The sequence below is a fragment of the Sapajus apella genome, unplaced genomic scaffold, assembly GCF_009761245.1.
Source record: "Sapajus apella isolate SASKATOON/1434 unplaced genomic scaffold, GSC_monkey_1.0 scaffold190, whole genome shotgun sequence".
NCBI classification, from domain to species: Eukaryota; Metazoa; Chordata; class Mammalia; order Primates; family Cebidae; genus Sapajus; species Sapajus apella.
In genome coordinates this window covers 676,978-696,325 of record NW_022437130.1, presented here as the reverse complement: position 1 = coordinate 696,325, position 19,348 = coordinate 676,978, and the positions used below count along the sequence as shown (strand labels likewise).

At 55.3% G+C, this 19,348-nt stretch overlaps 1 protein-coding gene across 2 annotated transcripts in view; it reads left to right on the top strand.

Annotated features, from left to right (window-relative positions):
- Window positions 1-18,930, top strand: part of UROC1 (urocanate hydratase 1) — a 36,110-nt gene extending 17,180 nt beyond the window's left edge. For both annotated transcript variants that reach the window (XM_032269226.1, XM_032269225.1), the window contains exons 12-20: window positions 372-469; window positions 1,094-1,166; window positions 2,317-2,438; window positions 4,345-4,415; window positions 7,810-7,908; window positions 10,905-11,004; window positions 12,012-12,093; window positions 16,975-17,074; window positions 18,300-18,930. In XM_032269226.1, coding sequence (XP_032125117.1) covers window positions 372-469; window positions 1,094-1,166; window positions 2,317-2,438; window positions 4,345-4,415; window positions 7,810-7,908; window positions 10,905-11,004; window positions 12,012-12,093; window positions 16,975-17,074; window positions 18,300-18,440 — 886 coding nt within the window. In that variant the 3' untranslated portion in view covers window positions 18,441-18,930. The remainder of the gene's footprint in view (window positions 1-371; window positions 470-1,093; window positions 1,167-2,316; window positions 2,439-4,344; window positions 4,416-7,809; window positions 7,909-10,904; window positions 11,005-12,011; window positions 12,094-16,974; window positions 17,075-18,299) is intronic.
- Window positions 18,931-19,348: the final 418 nt, after the last annotated feature.

Sequence of the window (19,348 nt, the reverse complement as noted above, 5' to 3'; positions counted from 1 at the left end):
CACACCTACCTCTTGGCAGTGCAGGGGGACAAGCTGGAGTGACATTTGCTGAATGCCCAGTGCAGTCCAGCATGGCACTGAGTAGATGCTGGGGTGTGAGGCCCTCTCTGGAGCATCTGTTTTTCCCCAGGGCCTGATGGGGTTGGGGACCAGAAAATGTTTGTTTAGGGGCCGCCTGCTGGGTCTTGAAGGGTACAGAGGTTCTAAACAGATGCCAGGGGTGGGGGCATTCCAGGCAGGTGGGGCTGACCCAAGGATCAGGGGCCGTCGAGGCAGCAGTCCAAAGGGAGCACGGTGGGTGGGGCTGCGGGTGCCACATGTAGGGGGCTCCAGAGCTTCGCGTATTGGTGCTGACCCATGGCTTGTTGCAGCCTGAGGAGGCAAGTCTCAGCCATCAACAGGTTGGCAGAAAAGAACTTCTTCTTCTGGGACTATGGCAACGCCTTCCTCTTGGAGGCCCAGAGAGCAGGTAGGAGGGAGGAAGAGGGAGGGGCCACCACCCTGGGCCCAGCCTCTTGGGCCAGCACCCCTGGCTCCCACCTCACTCAGCCACTGGTGGCCCAGCGAGTCCCGACCAAGGCTTTGCTGTGCCTCTGCCAGGCCTTCTGGACACCGGCCCTCCTGGGTGGCTCGGCCTCCCTGGGCCTCAGTTTCTCCACGTGCTTTAGGAACATAAAGTCGCATAAGAAGAGCAGGTTCAAGACTTGGGCACAAGGTCCAGTCCCAAAACTGCAGCTTTCCTTTTTCATGATGGAAAGTTCCTTCTGTAAAATGGGCAGTTCTTTCACGGGGTATGAGATCCAAAAGGCACGGTGTCCATAGTGGGAAGCCCTCCAGCTCTGTGCACCTCCCTGTAGGTGGCAAGCTCTGGCACTGGAGGCTGACGTGGCATCCATGGCAAGCAGATGCACCCTGCGCCCGGCCACACAGATGGTGGCATGCCAGCCACACATGCCTCTGCTTTTCTTTCACATGAAAAAAAGACCTCAAGGGTCCTTCCTCAGCCTCCCACTGGGCCCTGTGTTTAAGTTGCCATCTAGGGTGGCCCTGGGTGTCCCACCTTGGGTGGTGACTGTCCGGGCTCTGCCCACAGGAGCAGATGTGGAGAAGAAAGGCGCCTGCAGGACGGAGTTCCGCTACCCTTCCTACGTGCAGCACATCATGGGGTGAGTGTTGGGCAGCTGCCATGTCTAGTGTGCCCAGTGCCACCCCTGCCCCCTTAAGGGTCTGGGTCCTGGGCATTTAGGTTGGAGAAGCCTCAGCCTCTGACCATCCCTGAGGTCCTGCACTGAGACCTCCACACTTCCCCAAAGTGGCCAGGCTCCGTCCATGGATTTTCCACCACAGGCAGGCAAGTGAGGAGGAAATGCAGACGAGAGATACCTCCTGCAGGACCTCAGTGAGAACAGGGGACTGCAGGGCCCAGAGGCCAAGCCCACTTCCTGGCAAACACCCGCCCCTGAACGGTGCGGAGCTACCATCCCACATCACAGGCCCATGCAGGCAGCCGATGAAGCCCAGCACCTGCTGTGGCTCTGGGAGCTGTGAACCACTCTAGCCCTGGGGGGCAGGTCTGGGGAGGGCCAGCAGCCCAGGACAAGCAGTGGACGAGGACATTAGCCAGAGAGGAGGCTAGGCCGAGCTGAGGAGTCTGGGCTTTCTGCTGTGGGCTGGGAGGGGGCCACACAGCTTTTGGAAGATGTGCCAGTCCTCAGTGTGTGCCACATGGGACCGGAGAGAAATGGAGATGAGAAAGGCAAGTGCCACTCCCCGTCAGGCTCCCTGTGGGGTGCAGAGCACTGGCAGCTGGCACTCCCGAGAGGAAGGGCTGCCCAGGAGGAGGCACCCCCTAGCCTAGCAAGCGCAGGAACCCAGGGAGGGCCCAGATCACAGCATCCTCCCCCCAGGACAGCTCTGCCCTGGAGCCTGGCTCCTGGGAAGGTAAGCTCACCTAGGGCGAGTTCCCCAAGGCCACGACCCCAGGTTGACTCTCCTCTCAATGTGACTGTCACTTTTTGGCGACTGCTTTTCTTGTCATGGATAGTAACAACTGGGGGCATTTCTGTTTGCCCAGATCTCGGCTCCTAGCTCCTAAGGCTAGAGATGGTGCAGCCAGGAGGCAGGGACAGAGGGCTGGGGGAACTGGACACAGAGAGGGGACAGGGAGGACCCTGGAACTTTCTGTCTGATGATGGTTTAGGGGTTCCATGCCCCACTTCTGGACGCCGAGCTGTCCTCACTGGTGTGCTAACACCTGCACCCCTCTCCCCGGCCCAAGCCAGTGGGCCCAGTGTGAGGAGGCATCTGTGCTCGCAGGGACATATTCTCCCAGGGATTTGGGCCTTTCCGCTGGGTCTGCACATCGGGGGACCCCCAGGACCTGGCAGTCACAGACGAACTGGCCACATCTGTGCTGGAGGAAGCCATTGCTGATGGAGGTGATGCCGTTGGTGGGGATGCCCATGGGTGGGTGGTCCTCCAAATCTCCCACCTCCATAGAGACAGGCTTCCATAGCAGGCCCACCTAGCAGCGGATTCTGGGAGGGAACCTGGGTTCAGATGACTTTGTGAGTTTGGTGGGTGCTCAGCTGACAACACAAAGGGACTCAAAGAAACCTGAGTGATTCTCAAAGCTCCTGGTTCCCAAGTGTTGTTCTCAGCTATGAAGACACAGTCCCCACCCACACCAAGCCTCTGCCCTGAGCTCTGCCAGTGAGGACCTCTGGCTGCAAGTGACACAAAGCCCCTCAAAGTGGCTGAAGCAGGACGGTCCAGGGCTAGGGTGGGCAGGCAGCAATGGCTGAGGCCAGGATCGCTGGGCAGCCCTAAGCACACCTGGGTCCCTCTCAGACCCTGCACATGGCTGGGCCAGTTGACAGCAGTGCTTCTAGCTCCTTCTTGCTGCCATCTGTGATGACGCCACCTCCATATGGGCTTCCACTGGCCTTCCACACCCACCAGGTCCACAAGGGTCTCCTCCGCCTCAGGGTCCCCCATGTTCATCCTGGGGTTTGCTGATGCTGAGTATTGGTTCCACCAGAGAGTTGTGTTTTTCCATGTCTACATGGTCTGCCTGTTTTTTAACCCACCTTTGTTCTTGTTGAGTGGGTCTGACGTTGTTGTTTTCTGGTTATTTTATGATGCTTCCTCCATTGTTGCAGTTTTTACCCTGGTCTCTCTGCAGCTTTCCTACAGGTCAGGTGGCCTTTCTGTGTGGGTCACCAGCCACTGCTGTGTGCTTCACACCTCTGGGGCCCATCCCCATCCTGCTGCTGGCCAGGTTCAGTGGGCTGGGCAAGGGCCGGGGTTACACAGACCCAGGGCAGGAGAGCCAGGCAGAGGGGAAACACGGCCACCTGTGCAGGAGGGGCCGGGCAGGGGCACAAGCAGGAGGGCAGGGGAAACAAGGGCCTTCTCCTGGGGGTCTGGCCAGATGCCTCCTGGGCCTCCCTGGTCCGAGAACAGCAGGCAGCTAGTGGGGATGAGCAGCCCTCTGGAAAGAAGCCCTGAGCTGCTGCACCTGCGAGGCTCCTGGTTTAAAGACTCCAGGCCTGGCTGTTTTCCAGCCATGCTGACCCAGCTCCACGTTCCTGCAGTGCACATACTGTGGCATTGCCACCAAGCAGATATTAGTCGATGGCTGTGAAGTCACAGGAGTGAGGGATTTCTATTACCTTCAATTTTAGTATGATTTGAATCTGTGTTAACCACTGGCTCACACAGTTTCTGGAAAATTACCAGTCTGCTTCAGGAGCTGGTCAGGCTGGCTCCCGTGCCTGCTCCCATGCACACACCCTCCATGAGCTTGACTGGCTAGCTCCTGCCCAGGCCAAGTTCATTTCCACTTCAGGGACTTTGCGCAGGCTGTTCCTTCTGCCTGGAATGCTGTTCCCTCAGACCTTCCGGTGGCCAGTTCCTTCCCAGCCTTTAGACTCAGCTTGACAGCCACTTCCTCAGAGAGCCCCCATACTCACCACCCTGGGGGCCACCTCCCCACAGTCTTGTGTTCCTCATGGCCCACAGCGGTCTTTATTCTTGGTGCCTTGCTCAGGGCTGGAGTACAGTGGGCACTGAAGAGCTATTAGTGGAGGGACCGACTACATCAGGCAAGTGCACTTCACTGCGCAGCTGTGGATTAATTCAAGGGGCCATTGGCACTGCCAGTTCCCAAATTCAGGAAGGCAGGGGTGGGGTGGGGTGGGCTCCCTCACCTTGTGTCCTGGCTCAATGGTGGGCTCAGGGCAGGGTCTGTGGTGAGTGGCAGGGCCTGTGCTGAGCAGCCTGCCCGAGGGCAGGTCTGTGCCCCTGCATGGGCTCTGACACTGGCTCTCCTCTCCCCTGCAGTGAAGGCGTCTGTGAAGCTGCAGTACATGGACAACATCCGCTGGATCCGGGAGGCCGCCAGGCACCGGCTGGTGAGTGCCCGGGCCTGGGGGAGGCTGGGCTAGCTGCACTATCAGGAGACTGCTCGGAGGTGTGGGGCTGCGGATGGGTGCTCTGCCTGGCCCACAGCCTCCAGCTTGCCAAGCCCTGAGAGGGTGCACACATCACACCTCATGTGACTATTTGTGCCAGCTCCATGGTGGCCACACTAGGAGGGGAGGCAGCAATTGCCTTGCCCAAGGGGCTGCTGGAGAAAGAAGCCCAGGTGAGGACACGGAGATTTTCGAACCCTTGTGTACTGTTGGTGAAGTGGTGCAGCCACACGAAAAACAGTAAAAAGCTTCCTTAAAAAATCAAAAATAGAATTACCCAATGACCCAGCAATTCCACTTCTAGATGTGTAGCCCAAAGAGTTGAAAGCAAGGACTCAGAGAGATACTTACACACCCACATTCACAGCAGCACTATTCACAATGGCTAAGCTGTGGAAGCCACTCAGGTGTTCACTGATGGAAGAATAGATAAACATTGTGGGCTCACCATGAGACAGAATATGACTCGGCCTCAAACAGAAGGGAGTGCTGAACATGCTACAACGCGGATGAACCTGGACCACACCGTGCTAGGTGAAATAACCCAGTCACGGAAGGGCAAATACTGCATGGTTCCACATCTGTGAGGTCCCCAGAGCAGTCAAATTCAGAGACAGAAAGCAGAATGGCGGGTGTCAGGGGCTGGGGGATACGGAATGGGGAGATGGAGGGGCAATTGGTTTACATTATGAATCAACTTAATACCACTAAACTGTGTACTTAGAAATAGTTAAGATGGTACATTTTATGTAATGCATATTTTGTAATTTAAAAAATTGAGGGGAAAAGTGTCCTGGGCTCTGGGGTAGTGACCAGGGTTGGACAGGTCATTCTTCTGCCTATTAGGCAACAAATAGAGGTGGCCCTGCAGGAGAAAAAGTCTGGGCTCCAGAGCCAGGCTGCCTGGGCCTGCTCCATGCCTTAATCTGCAAAGCGGAGGCGGCGGTGATGTGTTCAGAGCAGGTCCCTGTGGCCCGGCTTGTGCAGGGCTATGTTGTGGGGCTGAGTTGACAGACGTGTCTTGCTTGGTTTCTGCTGGGTGTATGTGCTGGAAAGCACCAGCAGGGAAGGGCAGGTGGGGCTGCCTCACACAGAGTGGCCAGGGAAGGGGTCTGGCATGTGTGTCCAGTTCTACATGCCAAGAGGGTGGCAGCCACATGACAATCGGGTAAGACAGAGGGACCAGTCTGTGCAAGGCTCCATGGTGGCAGCAGGCTGGGTGTACAGAGGACAAAATGGAAAATAAGTGGGCAGTTGAGGCACATGCCTTTGGCCATGGACCACGTCTGAACTAGTGGGTCTTGGCCCAGGAGTCCTAGTGCTGGGAGGGGCCTGCCCCTGTCCTGGGCTGTCTCGTCCATATGCAGTGATTTACATTTGTGTCCAGCCTCAGAGCCCCCCTGCCAACTGCATATCTGTGACAGTGCCAAGTCAGAGATGCCAAGGACAAGACTCGGAGGCTGGAGCTGTGGGTCAGTGCAGAGATGGGGTGGAGAAGAGAGGGGATGGCCTGAGAGGATGCCAGCATGGCTGAGAAGATGCCAGCATGGCGGGAGGTGCCAGAGTCGAGGGTGTGAGGGGTGGACGCCACAGCTAGAGCAGCGAGCAGGGCACATCTGCTTTGACTTAAAGTACCCTGGAGATCGTGTGCCTCCTGAGACTTAATGTTGCTTCCTTTTCTGAATGGTGACTGCAGAAAGTTGCCTTATAAATGTTTTGATTTACTTTCTTTTAATGTACACTCTTGACAAAGTGGGCAATGCTATGTCGGTTCCTCACCAATTTTTTTTTTTTTTTTTTGGATCCAAAAGATTTGAAAATCTCTGCAGTGCTAATTCACACAAGTAGTTTTTCCGAAAAGTATTTGAGGCAGCTGGTGTGAGTAAAATAAGGCTGTTCTCTAGGAACCCATGAGGGAGGAATAAGCAGCTAGACTCATGCGCCCGGCCAAAGCTGAGCTGGCGGCCAGGTGCACAGCTGCCTCTGCGGCCCAGCCCTGCTGCCCTTGGCTCCTGGTTGAGCTCACCAGCAGCTGGGGCAGACACCTGCATCTTCTTTGGAGAAACCAGGGTTTCTCAGCATCAGCGTACTGACATTTGGGGCTGGGTAAATCTTTAATTATGGCAAATTGTACATAAACATAAAATTTACCATGGTAACCATTTTTACCATTTCTGGGTGTGCAGTGCTGTGGCCTTAAGCGCATTCACACTGCTGTGCAGCCATCACCACCACCCATCTCAGAACTTGTTCATCTTCCCAAACCAAAACTCTGCCCCTATTAAACACTAATCCTATTCTACTCCCACAGCCCCTGGCACTCAATGTAAGAACCTCAGAGAAGTGAGATCAGACAGTGTTTGTCCTTTTGTGTCTGACTTATTTTTCTTGTCATGATGTCCTCAGGGTTCATTTATCCATGTTGTAGCATATGTCGGAATTTCCTTCCTTTTAAGGCCGAATCACATTCTACTGGACACCCAGGTCATCTCCACCTCTCGGCTGTTGTCGTGCTGCTGTGAACACGTGTGTGCATGTATCTCTTGAAGTCACTGGGGGCTTCACCATCGTGGGGGCCGTCGTAGGGTGTTTAGCAGCATCCCTACCCATGCTAGCAGCACCCAAAAACATCTACAGTCATTGCCAAATGCCATCCTGCTTGAGGACCGTGGGGCTACACAATAACTCATTTTGTGTGCTGAAGCTTTGTCTCCCTGGGGCAACCAACAGTTACTGTCAGGAGATGCCATTGCTGAGTGGCTGAGTTCCTGGGTGCGGCAGACAGACAGAGGGCTTAAGGCCAACCTCTGGACAGGTGGCTCCACCTCTCTGGGCTGTATCCTCATCTGGAAAATGAAGCTTATGATGAGGATGACAGTGTCTTCCCATAAGACTCATAGCCGAGGGGCTGTGTGGGGTACTTAGAGTGAGGCATGCCCAGTGCAAATTGGCCCTAGGTGGTGGTGATGTCATCACTGTGAGATGGAACAGGAGCAGTGCTCACAATAGGTAAACTCCCTGGAACACAAGTGGCTCAGGGGCTCCAAGGCCCCTCTGGGGATAATCTGGGATTGGGGAAGGTGTCTGGGATCCCAGGCTGCAGTGGACATGGGGGGCCAGTGTAGCTGTCTAGTGGGCTGAATGTGGGGACTCACCTCAGGCCATAGACTTAAGATGTACCATGCACCTCAGGGGTCCTCCTGGACCTTGTGAGAGGCACTCAGGCTGCCAAGGACCATATCCCATGGTGGAAGTGCTGCCTATGTCTCCCTGCACTACTGAGTCCTGGCATTGCTGCCCGTGGCTCAGATGCCTGTCACTCTTCTGTCCAAAGGTGGTGGGCTCCCAGGCAAGGATCCTGTACTCGGACCAGAAGGGCCGCGTGGCCATTGCTGTGGCCATTAACCAGGCCATCGCCCGGGGGAGGATCAAGGTAAGGTGTTCTGTGCTCTGGGGAAAGCATCCCTCCGCCTCTTCCTGCTGCCCTTACTGCCCTGGGACTTCCCGCCTATACCTCAGCTGCACCCCACAGCCTTCTGGGTGGGGAGACCCCGCCGTTGGGCCTTGGCAGCCCAGTACTCAGGAGCAGTGGACCAGCCCCTCCCAGAAGCTTACCTCCCAGGGATGAGGCCCAAATGTCTCCTCTTTAGGGAGACCAGGTTTTGCTGAAGGCTTTGGTCCCTGATATCAACTGGGTAGAAGGGTTCTGCTGGGGAGGTGAGGGTGAGGCGGCCATGAGGGGGAAGGAAGGCCTCAGGGAGCAAGAGCAGTGCTTGCAATAGGTAACCTTCCTGGAGCACAGGTAGCCCAGAGGCTCCAAGGACCCTCTGTGGGTAATCTGCAATTGGGGGAGGTGTCTGGGCACCTGGCTCTGTGTGTCAGGCTCCATCATTGTCCCCTGCTGTGTGACGTTGGGCAGGTCTGGGGCCTTCTCTGAACCTTGTGTCCCTCTTCTGTGGAAAGAGAATAAAAAGCGTGTGTGTGAGGATTGAGTAAGTCTGCTTCCACAAAGTAACTTTACACATCTTTATAGAGCTCCCTTTTCTCAAGCAACGGCAAATGTCCCTAGCTTTTGCTAATTTTGCTCCGAATCAGCCAGACCCGCCCTGAGGACGGAACCCTGGGCGTGTTCGCTCCCAGAGGCTCTGGCTCCTTCTGCCACAGAGTTCTTGTGGGCGTCTCTCTTTCCACAAGTTCTAGGAATGTTACTGGTCAGATATAACAGACATTGGGACCGAGGTGTGAACGCCACCCTGGGGTCATTCTGGGGGTGGCACCAGCAGCAAGGGCAGCAGCCAGCCCTGCTGGGGTACAGCCAAACGTGCCTACCCGGTGCTTCCTGGAAGCCCAGGTGTTCATGGGAACTGCTGGGAAGCTCCAGGTGCACTTGCCCCGGGCTGTGGTCAGCCAGCCAGCACAGTAAGTGCTGTGGGTCAGTAAGCATGCGTTCATTCACTGGACAGTGCTTGGCTGCACATGGCCTCTGTGTGGCATGTCCTAACCAGTGGGGACACAGCAGAGAACAAGACAGACCTGTGTAGTGAAGGGAAGGGCGACAGACGCAGAGCTTAAGGCACACATTGAGACAGGGTTTCAGAGGGTGAACGGCAGGCAGGAAATGAACCTGGTGAAGAGGGTGGTCATGGCAGCCTCTCTGAGTTCTGACATCGAGCTGAGACCTGAATGGCCAGTGAGTGCCAGAGCATCTGGAGATGACGTGGGAACAGGCCTGGCCTGTTGAAGGAGAGAGAGGCGGGCCTCTTCATTCAGGAGCACAGAGCATCCTCTGACACAGGGGGCCTGTGAAATTTCAGGATCCCCAGGGTGGGGAAGGGGAGATCACGCCCATCAACCAACCCCACCAGCTTTACGGGACACTTGGAAGAAAAGTTTCCGGGGCCTGGGGATAGGAATAGCTCATCTTAGCTAAAACAGCTGAGCTGCTCCCTGTGTGCACAGTGAACCACCCACGTACTGACCTGCCTGCTCCCTCTCCTGACTGAAAGGTGCGGAACCAGGCTGACATGCTCCCCATACTGGGTGTTAGACGGCTCCCCTTACCCTTCTCTTTAGTAAGGGTTCCTCCCAGTTCCTTCATTCTGTTTTTTAAATTGCTGGTTAGAACTCATTTTCTTTCTTTCCTTTTTTTTTTTGGAGAAAGTCTTGCTCCATAGCCCAGGCTGGAGTGCAATGGCGCTGTCTCAGCACATTGCAACCTCCGCCTCCCAGATTCAAGCGATTCTCACGACTCAGCCCCCTGAGTAGCTGTGATTATAGGTGTGTACCACAACACCCGGCTAATTTATGTATTTTTAGTGGAAAAGGGGTTTTGCCATGTTGGCCAGGCTGGTCTTGAACTCCTGACCTCAAGTGATCCCCTGGCCTCTGCCTCCCAAAGTGTTGGGATTACAGGAGTGAGCCACCGCACCCAGCCAGGACTCATTTTCATAGTGGGACTGCCGGTGCACAGCACAGGGGAGCCAGCTGACCCGCCCTGTCTGACCTCCAGGGCTGCACCACACCCATTACACGAGGGCTAAGCAGCAGCAGGCTGCCTCTCTGGGGTATCTAAGCAGCCAGAGATTCCTGGGGAACAGGGAGTACTGCCAATGAGTATATTAAAAAATCAAACTCAGTGTGAGTGCTTTCTACGTGCGAAAAGTCTCTGTCCTCACAGAGACTGGCAGCACAAAAAGGCTTATAGCAATTGCCTCATCCAGGAAACCAAGAGCTATTCCCAGAGGGAAGTGACCTGCCCAAGGTCTTATGGTAGGTACTGCCAAATACTCCCCCATTGATGCCCTCTGACGCCTGTGGGCCATCGGCCAGCCACGTCCCTATTGCACAGGTCAGGGACCAGGCTGCCTGTGGCTTGAGCCCACACTAAGCAGAGACTCTGACTTATAACAATTTTTCTGCTTTACAATGTGCAAAGTGACACTTGTTCAGTAGTCCCTTGACATGCAATGAAGTTGAGTCTGGATGAGCCAATCGTCAGTTAAAAATACTCTAAGTCACTTTTTACTTATCCAGATGTAGCTCCATTGTAAGACGGGGAGCACTGGCACGTAACACCTGTGGGGTTAAACCCCAGCTCATGACTTACTCGCTCTGTGATGTAGGGGAAATTTCTTCTCCTCTCTGTGCCTCCACTTTCTCGTCTATGAAGTGGCCATGATAACAGTCGTGCATATCTGGACAGGGTGGCTGTGAGCACTCGGTGAACTCACACATATATTACACCGGTGCTGCCGGAAACGTGAATCTATTCCAAGCTACAGATGACATCAGACATAGTTGTGAAGAGGGTCTATTTCCCAGGTGGAGAAATCCAGTAGGTTCTGGTGTGGCCTGCCCCATGTCCTCTGCCTTCGCCAGGCAGCCATAGTGGACACCATTGGCTGATAGCTTCTGTCCTTCCATACACAGGCGCCGGTGGTCCTGAGCCGAGACCACCATGACGTGAGCGGCACTGACAGCCCCTTTAGGGAGACCTCCAACATTTACGACGGCTCTGCCTTCTGTGCAGGTGAGGAAGGCGAAAATGTCTTAAACTTTAATGTTAGATTTGGATTTTATCAAACATTGGTACATTCAGTCAGTCACAATGGTTCGAAAGATGTTCTGGCATCTGAGAGGCTCAGCATAGAGTGACCACCCCAGGACCAAGCGGCTCTGGGATGTGGGACTTCCAGTTGTAAAACTGGCGAGTGCCAGCCACACCGGGCTGGCTGAGTGCCCTGGACGTGGGTGACCTTCAGGCTGTGGGCGGCCAGCTGTTTCCTTGTCTTTCCAGATCCTAGAGCTGCATTTCTTGCCTTTTTTGGCTCCTGGTCTCTTCCCCATCTTTGCAGCCTGGCACCAAGAGAAGGGAGATATTCTTAGGGTTCTCCGTGATCATCTCTGTAGGGTTTTTGGAGGAAGAGCCTGCAAGAGGGTGCAAACTCCTTTATCACTGTCCACCTAGGGGCTCATGGTCTCAGGCTGGCCCATGCCTGTCCCTTAGCAATGTGTTGAACTTGCAAGGTGACCTGCTTGGGCTCTGTTTTTCTCTGCAGATGCTCTCACTACCCAGCTTTCAGGTTGGATGGTTGTCCTGGGACCTCAGTTCCCTAATGGGGTCAAGGGAAGCCATTCATTTGCAGTTTGCTCCTCCACCCCCCTTTTTGAGAGTAGCAGTGACTCTCTTTGGCACTCTACTTTTCTGAGCTAATGCTGGTTCCACATCCCTTTTAATTCTTTTGTTCCCTCTGCTTCCGGGGTGCTTTACCTGATGCTCAGTGCTGGAGAGTGCCACCATGGGACAACTAGGCATGTGTCATTTTCTCCTGCGCCAGCTCTAGCTCTGCCAGCACACATGACTGCTGCTGTGAGAGGCCCTGTCCCTAGAGCCTAGTTGCCGCCCTATCCTTCCCGCCGAGCAGTGCTGGCTCAGCCAGTGGGGCCTGCTGATTCCCCCACCCAAGGCTGGCCTGACTGGGCCTGGCGCCTACCCAATGTAGGGGATAATGGGTGGGGGCGTCTCTATTTCTGCAGACATGGCCGTGCAGAACTTCGTGGGAGACGCCTGTCGCGGAGCCACCTGGGTCGCCCTTCACAACGGAGGGGGTGTGGGCTGGTAAGGTTTCAGAGGATGGGGTGTGGGGCTGATGTGAAAGTTTTGGGGGTTCCTTTGGGGCAGGGCCAGGCTGAGGTGCCTGTCCTGGGCCCTACCTCCCTGGTCACCTGCTCTGCCACACCTTTGTGGAAAATGTGTTCCTCAAGGGAGCAGAGACAGAGGGAAGAACTTTAGGAGAGGGCTTGCATTAGCCACCCACCTCTCTGGGTCTCCCCTGCTGCGTGAGTCTCGGAGGCCTCTTACGGAGGCTCAGCAAGAATGGTAGCTGCCCCTCTGTCAGTTTCCAGCGTGTCAGTTTCCATGTGTTCCCATGGAATTCCTGGTGCTTTCACGGCCAGGGTCTTGTCATTCCTTCTATGACCACCTCACTTGAGAGTGCAGGACCCAGCCAAGGCTCCCAGGGCGGCTGGGCTGAGAGCAGGAGACTTGGAGTCTTGGCTCCCTTCTCCCCTCAGCTCTGCCTCTGCCTGGCTGGTCTTTCTGAGAAAAGGGCCCTAGGTCTGGGCTCCTGGCCGAAGCTGGACTCTGGGCTGCAGGGAGCAGCAGGCGGTGCTGCAGCTTTGGAAGGAGGACAACACCCTGCCCCCTGCCTGGCTCCAGTGGCCATCTCCAAACTGGCCTCTGAGCCCATTTTGGCCAGATCAAGCGGTCCCCTGCCCTCTAGAGTCAAGTCCCGGCAGAGCATTGCGACAGGCTGGCTTGTCTTCCTGTCCTTGGAGGCTGCAGTTCCACACTGTGGCAGTCAGGTGGCTGTAATTAGAGGAAAATGTGACTGAGAGCATGTCCTTTGCGACACAGGGGCTGTAGGAAACCCCAGGTGGAGAAGGGCTGCCTGGCCACTGGGTATCTGGCATTTCTGCACAGGATTTTCCAAGTCATTTCCAGAGGGCAAAAGAGTGGCTCTGAAGGAGGCTGAGCAGTTTGCCCAGGGCCACGGAGCTGGCGGTAGAGCCGGGATATGGGCCCAGGTCCCCCAGGATCCATCATCATTGCTGATAGACAGCCGAAGGCAGGAAGGGATGGGGCTGGGCAGGCTGAGGAAGAGTGCGCACCCTGAGGGCCTTGGGGCAGGGACAGCAGGGCCAGAATTCAGGTGGACACAGTGCACTCTGCCCTCAGGGCTCCCAAGGCAGGGAATGCTCCCTCCAAATTCCTAAGTTGCTCCCCCAAGGTTTCCCCCGGACTCTGTGGACAGGGACACAGACTGACCAGATGCTGGGACCTATACCCTTTTACCCTGTTGTCCTTGAGGGGTCTTTTGGGAAAGTGTCACAAATTCACCCTGGGACCCATCACACTTACACATATACTTAATGCAATCCATCGGTAAAAAAGTCTGACCCTCCACCATGGCTACTCCAAAGGGACACCACTCCCAACAACGTCCCGACCATGGCTACTCCAAGGGGACGCCCCACCCCCGCAGCTCTGCAGCGTGGCTCTCCTTCTTTCATGTTGTTCCCTGTTTCTAGGCTGCATGCTCACCCTGACATTCCTGGACTGACCTTTCCTTGTTTGCGCTTGTCTGTTGGCCCCACTCCAGGACAACCAGCGACAGCTGTGTGTTGTTTCTGGCCTCCTCTGTGTCACTGTCTCCCGCAGCCCCTCTTCCTGATTGCCCGTTTGCCATCTGTCTTTGTGCCATCTGCCCAGCACTCACGTTTAGACGGGGCATTGCCTGGCTGGCCACAGCCCCACATGCTCAAGTAGATGTCTGGACCTCAGGCTGCAGGACAGGGCCATCTGGCTGGGTCATCTAGTGCAAGAGATCAAGACAAGAGCCAGGCTCTTGTTCTTGCGTTGGTAGAATCTCAGAAAAGACTTCTGATCTCTTTTCTCTTTTGCGAGCGCCCAGTGAGAGGGGTGGAGCCTCCCTGTTGGTGCTGCGGCCTCTCATGTGAGAGGGCCAGTTCCCGCGGCCGCTGAGGGCCTGCTCAGGCAGCCTCTAGGCAGCAGGTGGGTGGGCATCTGGGAGCCTACCTCAGGTGAGCAGACTTCCAGTGGGTGTTCCTGACTCTACCTCCACTCTTGCCCTCCTTTGGAGGCCCTTGGTGCTGACCACCAGCTCCTGAGGTTCCCTGGATACTGGGGTGCCAATGGGTTCTGACAGCCCCTCCCATGGCCACATTGAGCTAGAGCTTTCTGACGCTTGCCTCCAGCTTTCAGAATCCCGTCTCCTGTTCTCCTGTCCCTTTCTCCTCATCCTTATGGGTTAAATAATTCCTCTGCAGTCCTGTGGTGAAATGCGGGAGGGATAGGGATAAATGCCTGTGTTCTATCCACCATCCATTATATATCTGGATATTGACACTTTTTCACACTAAACAATGTCTTAAAGTACATCTGAAACTTGAATGTGTACAGAAATCCTCTGAGGATATTATTTAAATGCAGATTATTGTAAAAATGCAGGTCTGAGTTAGGCCTGGTGGTGCACACCTATAGTCCCAGCTACTCAGAAGGCCAAGGCAGGAGGATTGCTTGAGCCCAGGAGGTTTGAGTCCAGCCTGGGAAACATACTGAGACCCCCTTTAGCAAGCTCCTGGTAACACTGATGCTCTGGCCTGAAGACCTCTCTGAGTAGCCAGGGCTTCCAAGGCCCTCTGTCTGTGCACACAGCCCTCCTGCATGTTCCTGCAAGCCTTCTGCCCCTGCGCAGGGAGGGTGATGCCCTGATGGACAGCCCTGGAGCACAATGGTTGACGGCAGGAGTTCTCAGGCCATCTGCCTGCACAGGGTAGGCTTGCTGTGCCTTTGTTTCTCAATGAGGAAATAAGCATAATAATAGTAACTGCCTTGTAGGCTAGGGGTGAAGAGGAAATGAGCCGATCATAGCTAACACTTGCAGAGTGTAACACATGCAAGGCCCTCTTCTAAACTATTCATGTATGTTAGCTCATCGAATCATGTACTTTAATACATCTGGCATTTATGTTTTTCTACTTTCATGTTTTTCTCAAAGGTATAGTTAATTGTTCCAGCACCATTTGTGAGTAATCCCAAACTTACCATTAATAGCAATGCATTATTGTTCCCATTTTTCTGGGATCTGCATGTCCAGGGTTCCACTGTGGTCAGTTTGCCAAGGTCACCTGAAGCCAAGTGACCTTGGTCTCTGACCCTGTGGAATGCAGGCTTCTAAAACAAAATCTGTAGTTCTAATCTCCAAGAGGCCTCTCTAGTGCTCAGGCCTGGGCGTGGCTGTTGCTTCTCTGACAGGTGAATGTTAATGACTGTAGATTGACTCGGAACACCTGGAAGCTGGTGGGAGGTGTGAGGGCAACCCATTGCAGGACACGGACCACCCAGGTGCAGGGATGCAGGGTAGTAGGCAGCACAGCTGGCTCACTCACAGGAGGGGTGATGCAGCTTCTGGGACCAGGAATGGGGAGTACAGGTGGCTGCAAGGGGCACAGGGCATCTTGGTTTCCTGGTGAGAACTGGCTGAGGTTGTGGTCAGTAGGATCCAGGCTGGGCAGAGAAGCAGGGAAAGCCGGATGAGCCAGAAGGATTTGAGACTAGGGAAACCAGATGCACATTTTTGGTGCTGGAAGAAAAAGGAACAGATTTACTGCAAGTGAGGAACAAGAGGCAGGACGGACACGTTTGCAGCAGTGTAGCGACAGGCGTTTACAAAATCAAGGGTGCTTCTCGTGTGTGACTGAAAGCTGAGAAGACTGAGCAGGAGCCAAGGGTGGATCCTTCAAGGGTAGCAGCTCCAGCTGGTAGGTGGACAGCTGAGGATGGGAAGGCTGTTCCAGGCTGATGGGGAACAGCTGCAGTACACAGGCATGGAAACAGCAGCAGAGCTTCAACACACTTAGCGAAGTTCAACACATCTACTAGGGAACAAATGAAAACAAGAACTTGTCAAAAACTGTTAGAGGCAGAGAAATGCATTAATTAGAAAATCAGAAATATTGAAAATAAAGGAACTTAGTCTTTGGGTCAGGTAATCAGAAGGACCCCACCATACTTGAGGCAAGCAGAAAGAAGAAATAAGGAAGATAAAGATCATAAGGATAAAATCAGGCAGGCACAGTGGCCCATGCCTGTAATCCCAGCACTTTGGGAGGTCAAGGCAAGAGGATTGCTTCAGGCCAGAACTTCATGGCCATCCTGGGCAGCATAGCCAGACCCCATCTCTAAAAACGATTTTTTTAAAAAGATAAAACCAGGGGCCAGGCGTGGTGGCTCACACCTGTAATCCCAGCACTTTGGGAGGCCAAGGTGGGCGGATCACCTAAGGTCAAGAGTTCAAGACCAGCCTGGCTAACATGGTAAAACACTGTTTCTACTAAAAATACAAAAAATTAGCCAGGCATGGTGGCACATGCCTGTAATCCCAGCTACTGTGGAGGCTGAGGCAGAATTCCCGGAACCTGGGGGGTAGAGGTTTCAGTGAGCCGAGATCGTACCATTGCACTCCAGCTTGGGCAACAAGGGCAACACTCCATCTTACAATAAATAAATAAATAAATATATATAATAAAAATATATAACCAGAAAGGGTGATGACTGAGTTAAATAATGCAAAACACACCAAGGGGAGTTTGCTTTATAGGGCAGCACTCTGAGAATACATGGAGGAAGGGGCCACAGCCCACAGGGGGTGACCTCCAATGGGTGCTGGAGGTGGGTGCGAGGCCGATGGGCCCAGCACAGAGGGCACAAGTGGGCAGAGAGGCGGCAGGTGGTCACACTGCTCTCAGCTCTGCTTGCCTGCACAACTCCTGCATCCACCAGGTTGCAGAGCCCGGCAGCATAGGGGCCCCAACCCCGACACTGTCTCAAGCCAATGCTTCCAAAACATGGGCTTCTGCCTGCTCTGTGCAGGGTTGGGCCCAAGGAGTGAATTGAAAACTCCTCTCCCTCCTGCAGGGGTGAGGTGATCAACGGGGGATTCGGCCTTGTCCTGGATGGGACCCCGGAGGCAGAGCAGAGAGCCAGGCTGATGCTCAGCTGGGATGTCTCCAATGGCGTAAGTCAGCCCAGGCCTTACCACCTCCTCTTCTGTCCCATCAGTGGCTCTGCCTCTACAGATCGCAGACCTGAGAGTGAGCCCTGCCCCTTCCTCCCCGGAAAACAGTCAGGAGCGCAGCTGGCTGGTCCCTGCCTGTTTGGCCATGCCTTTCCTCTCCCGCCACTGTCAGGGCTCCCTCCTCAGCAGACCACCCCTGCGACTCTGGCGACCACTTCCAGAGTCTCCCGTGGGTCTCCTGCCTCTGTCCACACAGGCATCCGCTGGCTGCCCCAAGTCTTCCTCTGGGAGAGCATCCCTGTTTTCTCTCGATGGTCCCCAAAGGCATGTCAGCAGCTTACGCTGGCAGGGCCTTCAGCTGGGTGACCCCCATCCACATTTGCTATCACACAGCACCTCCTGGGCATGGGGACAGGGGCTGGATTCCTCCCATGACCACAGCACAGCAGCCAGGAAGGGGAAGCAGTTCAAATGGAGGTCAGGTCAGGTTATGATGGGGAGACAGGTGGGACCCAGAGAATGGGAGGATGCTTGGAGCCAAGGCAGGAATTCAGACAGCTTGGTTTACTGAGAGCCCCTGGGCTGGGCCTGGAGTGTGACCATGAGGACAGAGGGGGTACTGGCAGGAGACTCCCCCCAACTCACCGGGAGCTGCAGGGCTTCTGGTGGGGCTGGGGATGGAGGTCTGCATCTTGGAGCAGTGAGGTTTTGTTCTAGGAGGTGCCCCGGTTGTGGCATGGAAAAGTGGGTTGGGGCAGGTGTGGGGACCATGTGGATGGCGAGGGCGGGGGTGGCAAGAATGGCAGAAGGGAATGGAGGAGAAGGTGTGGTGTTGTTCAGGGGAGAACAGGTGGAGGGAAGAAAGCAGACTGCAGGGAGATTGCGAAGGTAGAGCTCAGATCTCAGGTAGAGGTGGATTCTAGGATTCTAGGAGGACAGAATGGAGGGAGGTGCTGCGGAAGACGTGGGAGGCGAGGCCATTCTTGGAGATGGGTGAGTGGGACTGAGTGTGACAGCCACCAGTTTCAGATCCCAGAGGAGGGCCAGAGATAGTGAGGCTGAGTTGGGGTTGGGGATGGGGCAGACGAAAGAGGACAGCTGGCTCCATGGACAGCGCTGGCCCCAGGACAGCCTCGAAGCAAACAGGGCCCGAGTGTGGGAGCCAGGACTCATGTGGGGAGCCCGGTCATGTTGACATGGACTGCTATCCTCCTCCCTGCCCCAGGTGGCCCGGCGCTGCTGGTCAGGGAACCGGAAGGCCTATGAGATCATCTGCCAGACCATGCAGGAGAATAGCGGCTTGGTGGTGACACTGCCCCACGATGTGGGGGATGAGCAGGTGCTGCAGCAGGCCCTGCAGCTCTGAGGGAGCCGACAGCTGCAACCCCTGCCTCCCTTCCTCCCCAGCATCCTCACCTGCCCAACCACGGTGCACACCCTTCCTGCACACCTGCACCGCCTGCACTTCTGACACAGCCTCACATGACCCTCATGGTGCCCTGCACAGGGTGCCACCACAGCCTGATTTTACAGACAGCCCGCTGAGGCCCAGAGACGTGCAGCCTTCTGTCCACAACCATGCTGCTTGCCTGGGAGCCCTGAGGGCTGTGAATGTTTGTTCAGGGCCAAGTCTCAAGCCTGCCTGGGGGCCCTGATGTGAACACTAGCTGAGCATTCCCTGGCCAGGATGATCACACCCTCTGCCTCCTGGCTGCCTGCCAGCCTCCCCAAAGCTCTGTCTGTCTGCTGCCCATCTGCTGTCTGTACAAGCACTTTCTGGACCCTTGGTGCCCTGGGCTGCTGGTCTGGAGGAGTCCAGGAAGGAGGACAGACCTGGAAATAAAGGGTTCAACAGAGCTGTGCTGCACTGTGGGCTGGTGGGATGGGCAGGCTGGGTCTTCCCTAAGGATAAATACACACTTATTGGGGAAGAAACGAGAGAGCGGGGGCACCCCTGCACAGTCTGAGGGGTACAGCAAAGGTGACCACAGGAAGTGTATTGGCCCCTGAGGCTGGAGTCTTGCACCCCTCCCCCAGTCCCTCAGCCCGGCAATGGCTGGGTTCAGAGCTTCATGAGAGGTCACCAGGGTGAGGGAGGTGGCCTCCGTCAGGGCCAGGACTCATGAATCTCATTCCCTTAGCTGGGCCCACAGGGGACGACCAAATGCCTTGTCCTAAACAGAGAAACGAGAGAGAGCCTGCAGGGTGGGCCACTGAGGACCACAGAAAGGCAGATACCCCTTGTGTTTGTGGACCGGAGAGGGGCAAGCCAGC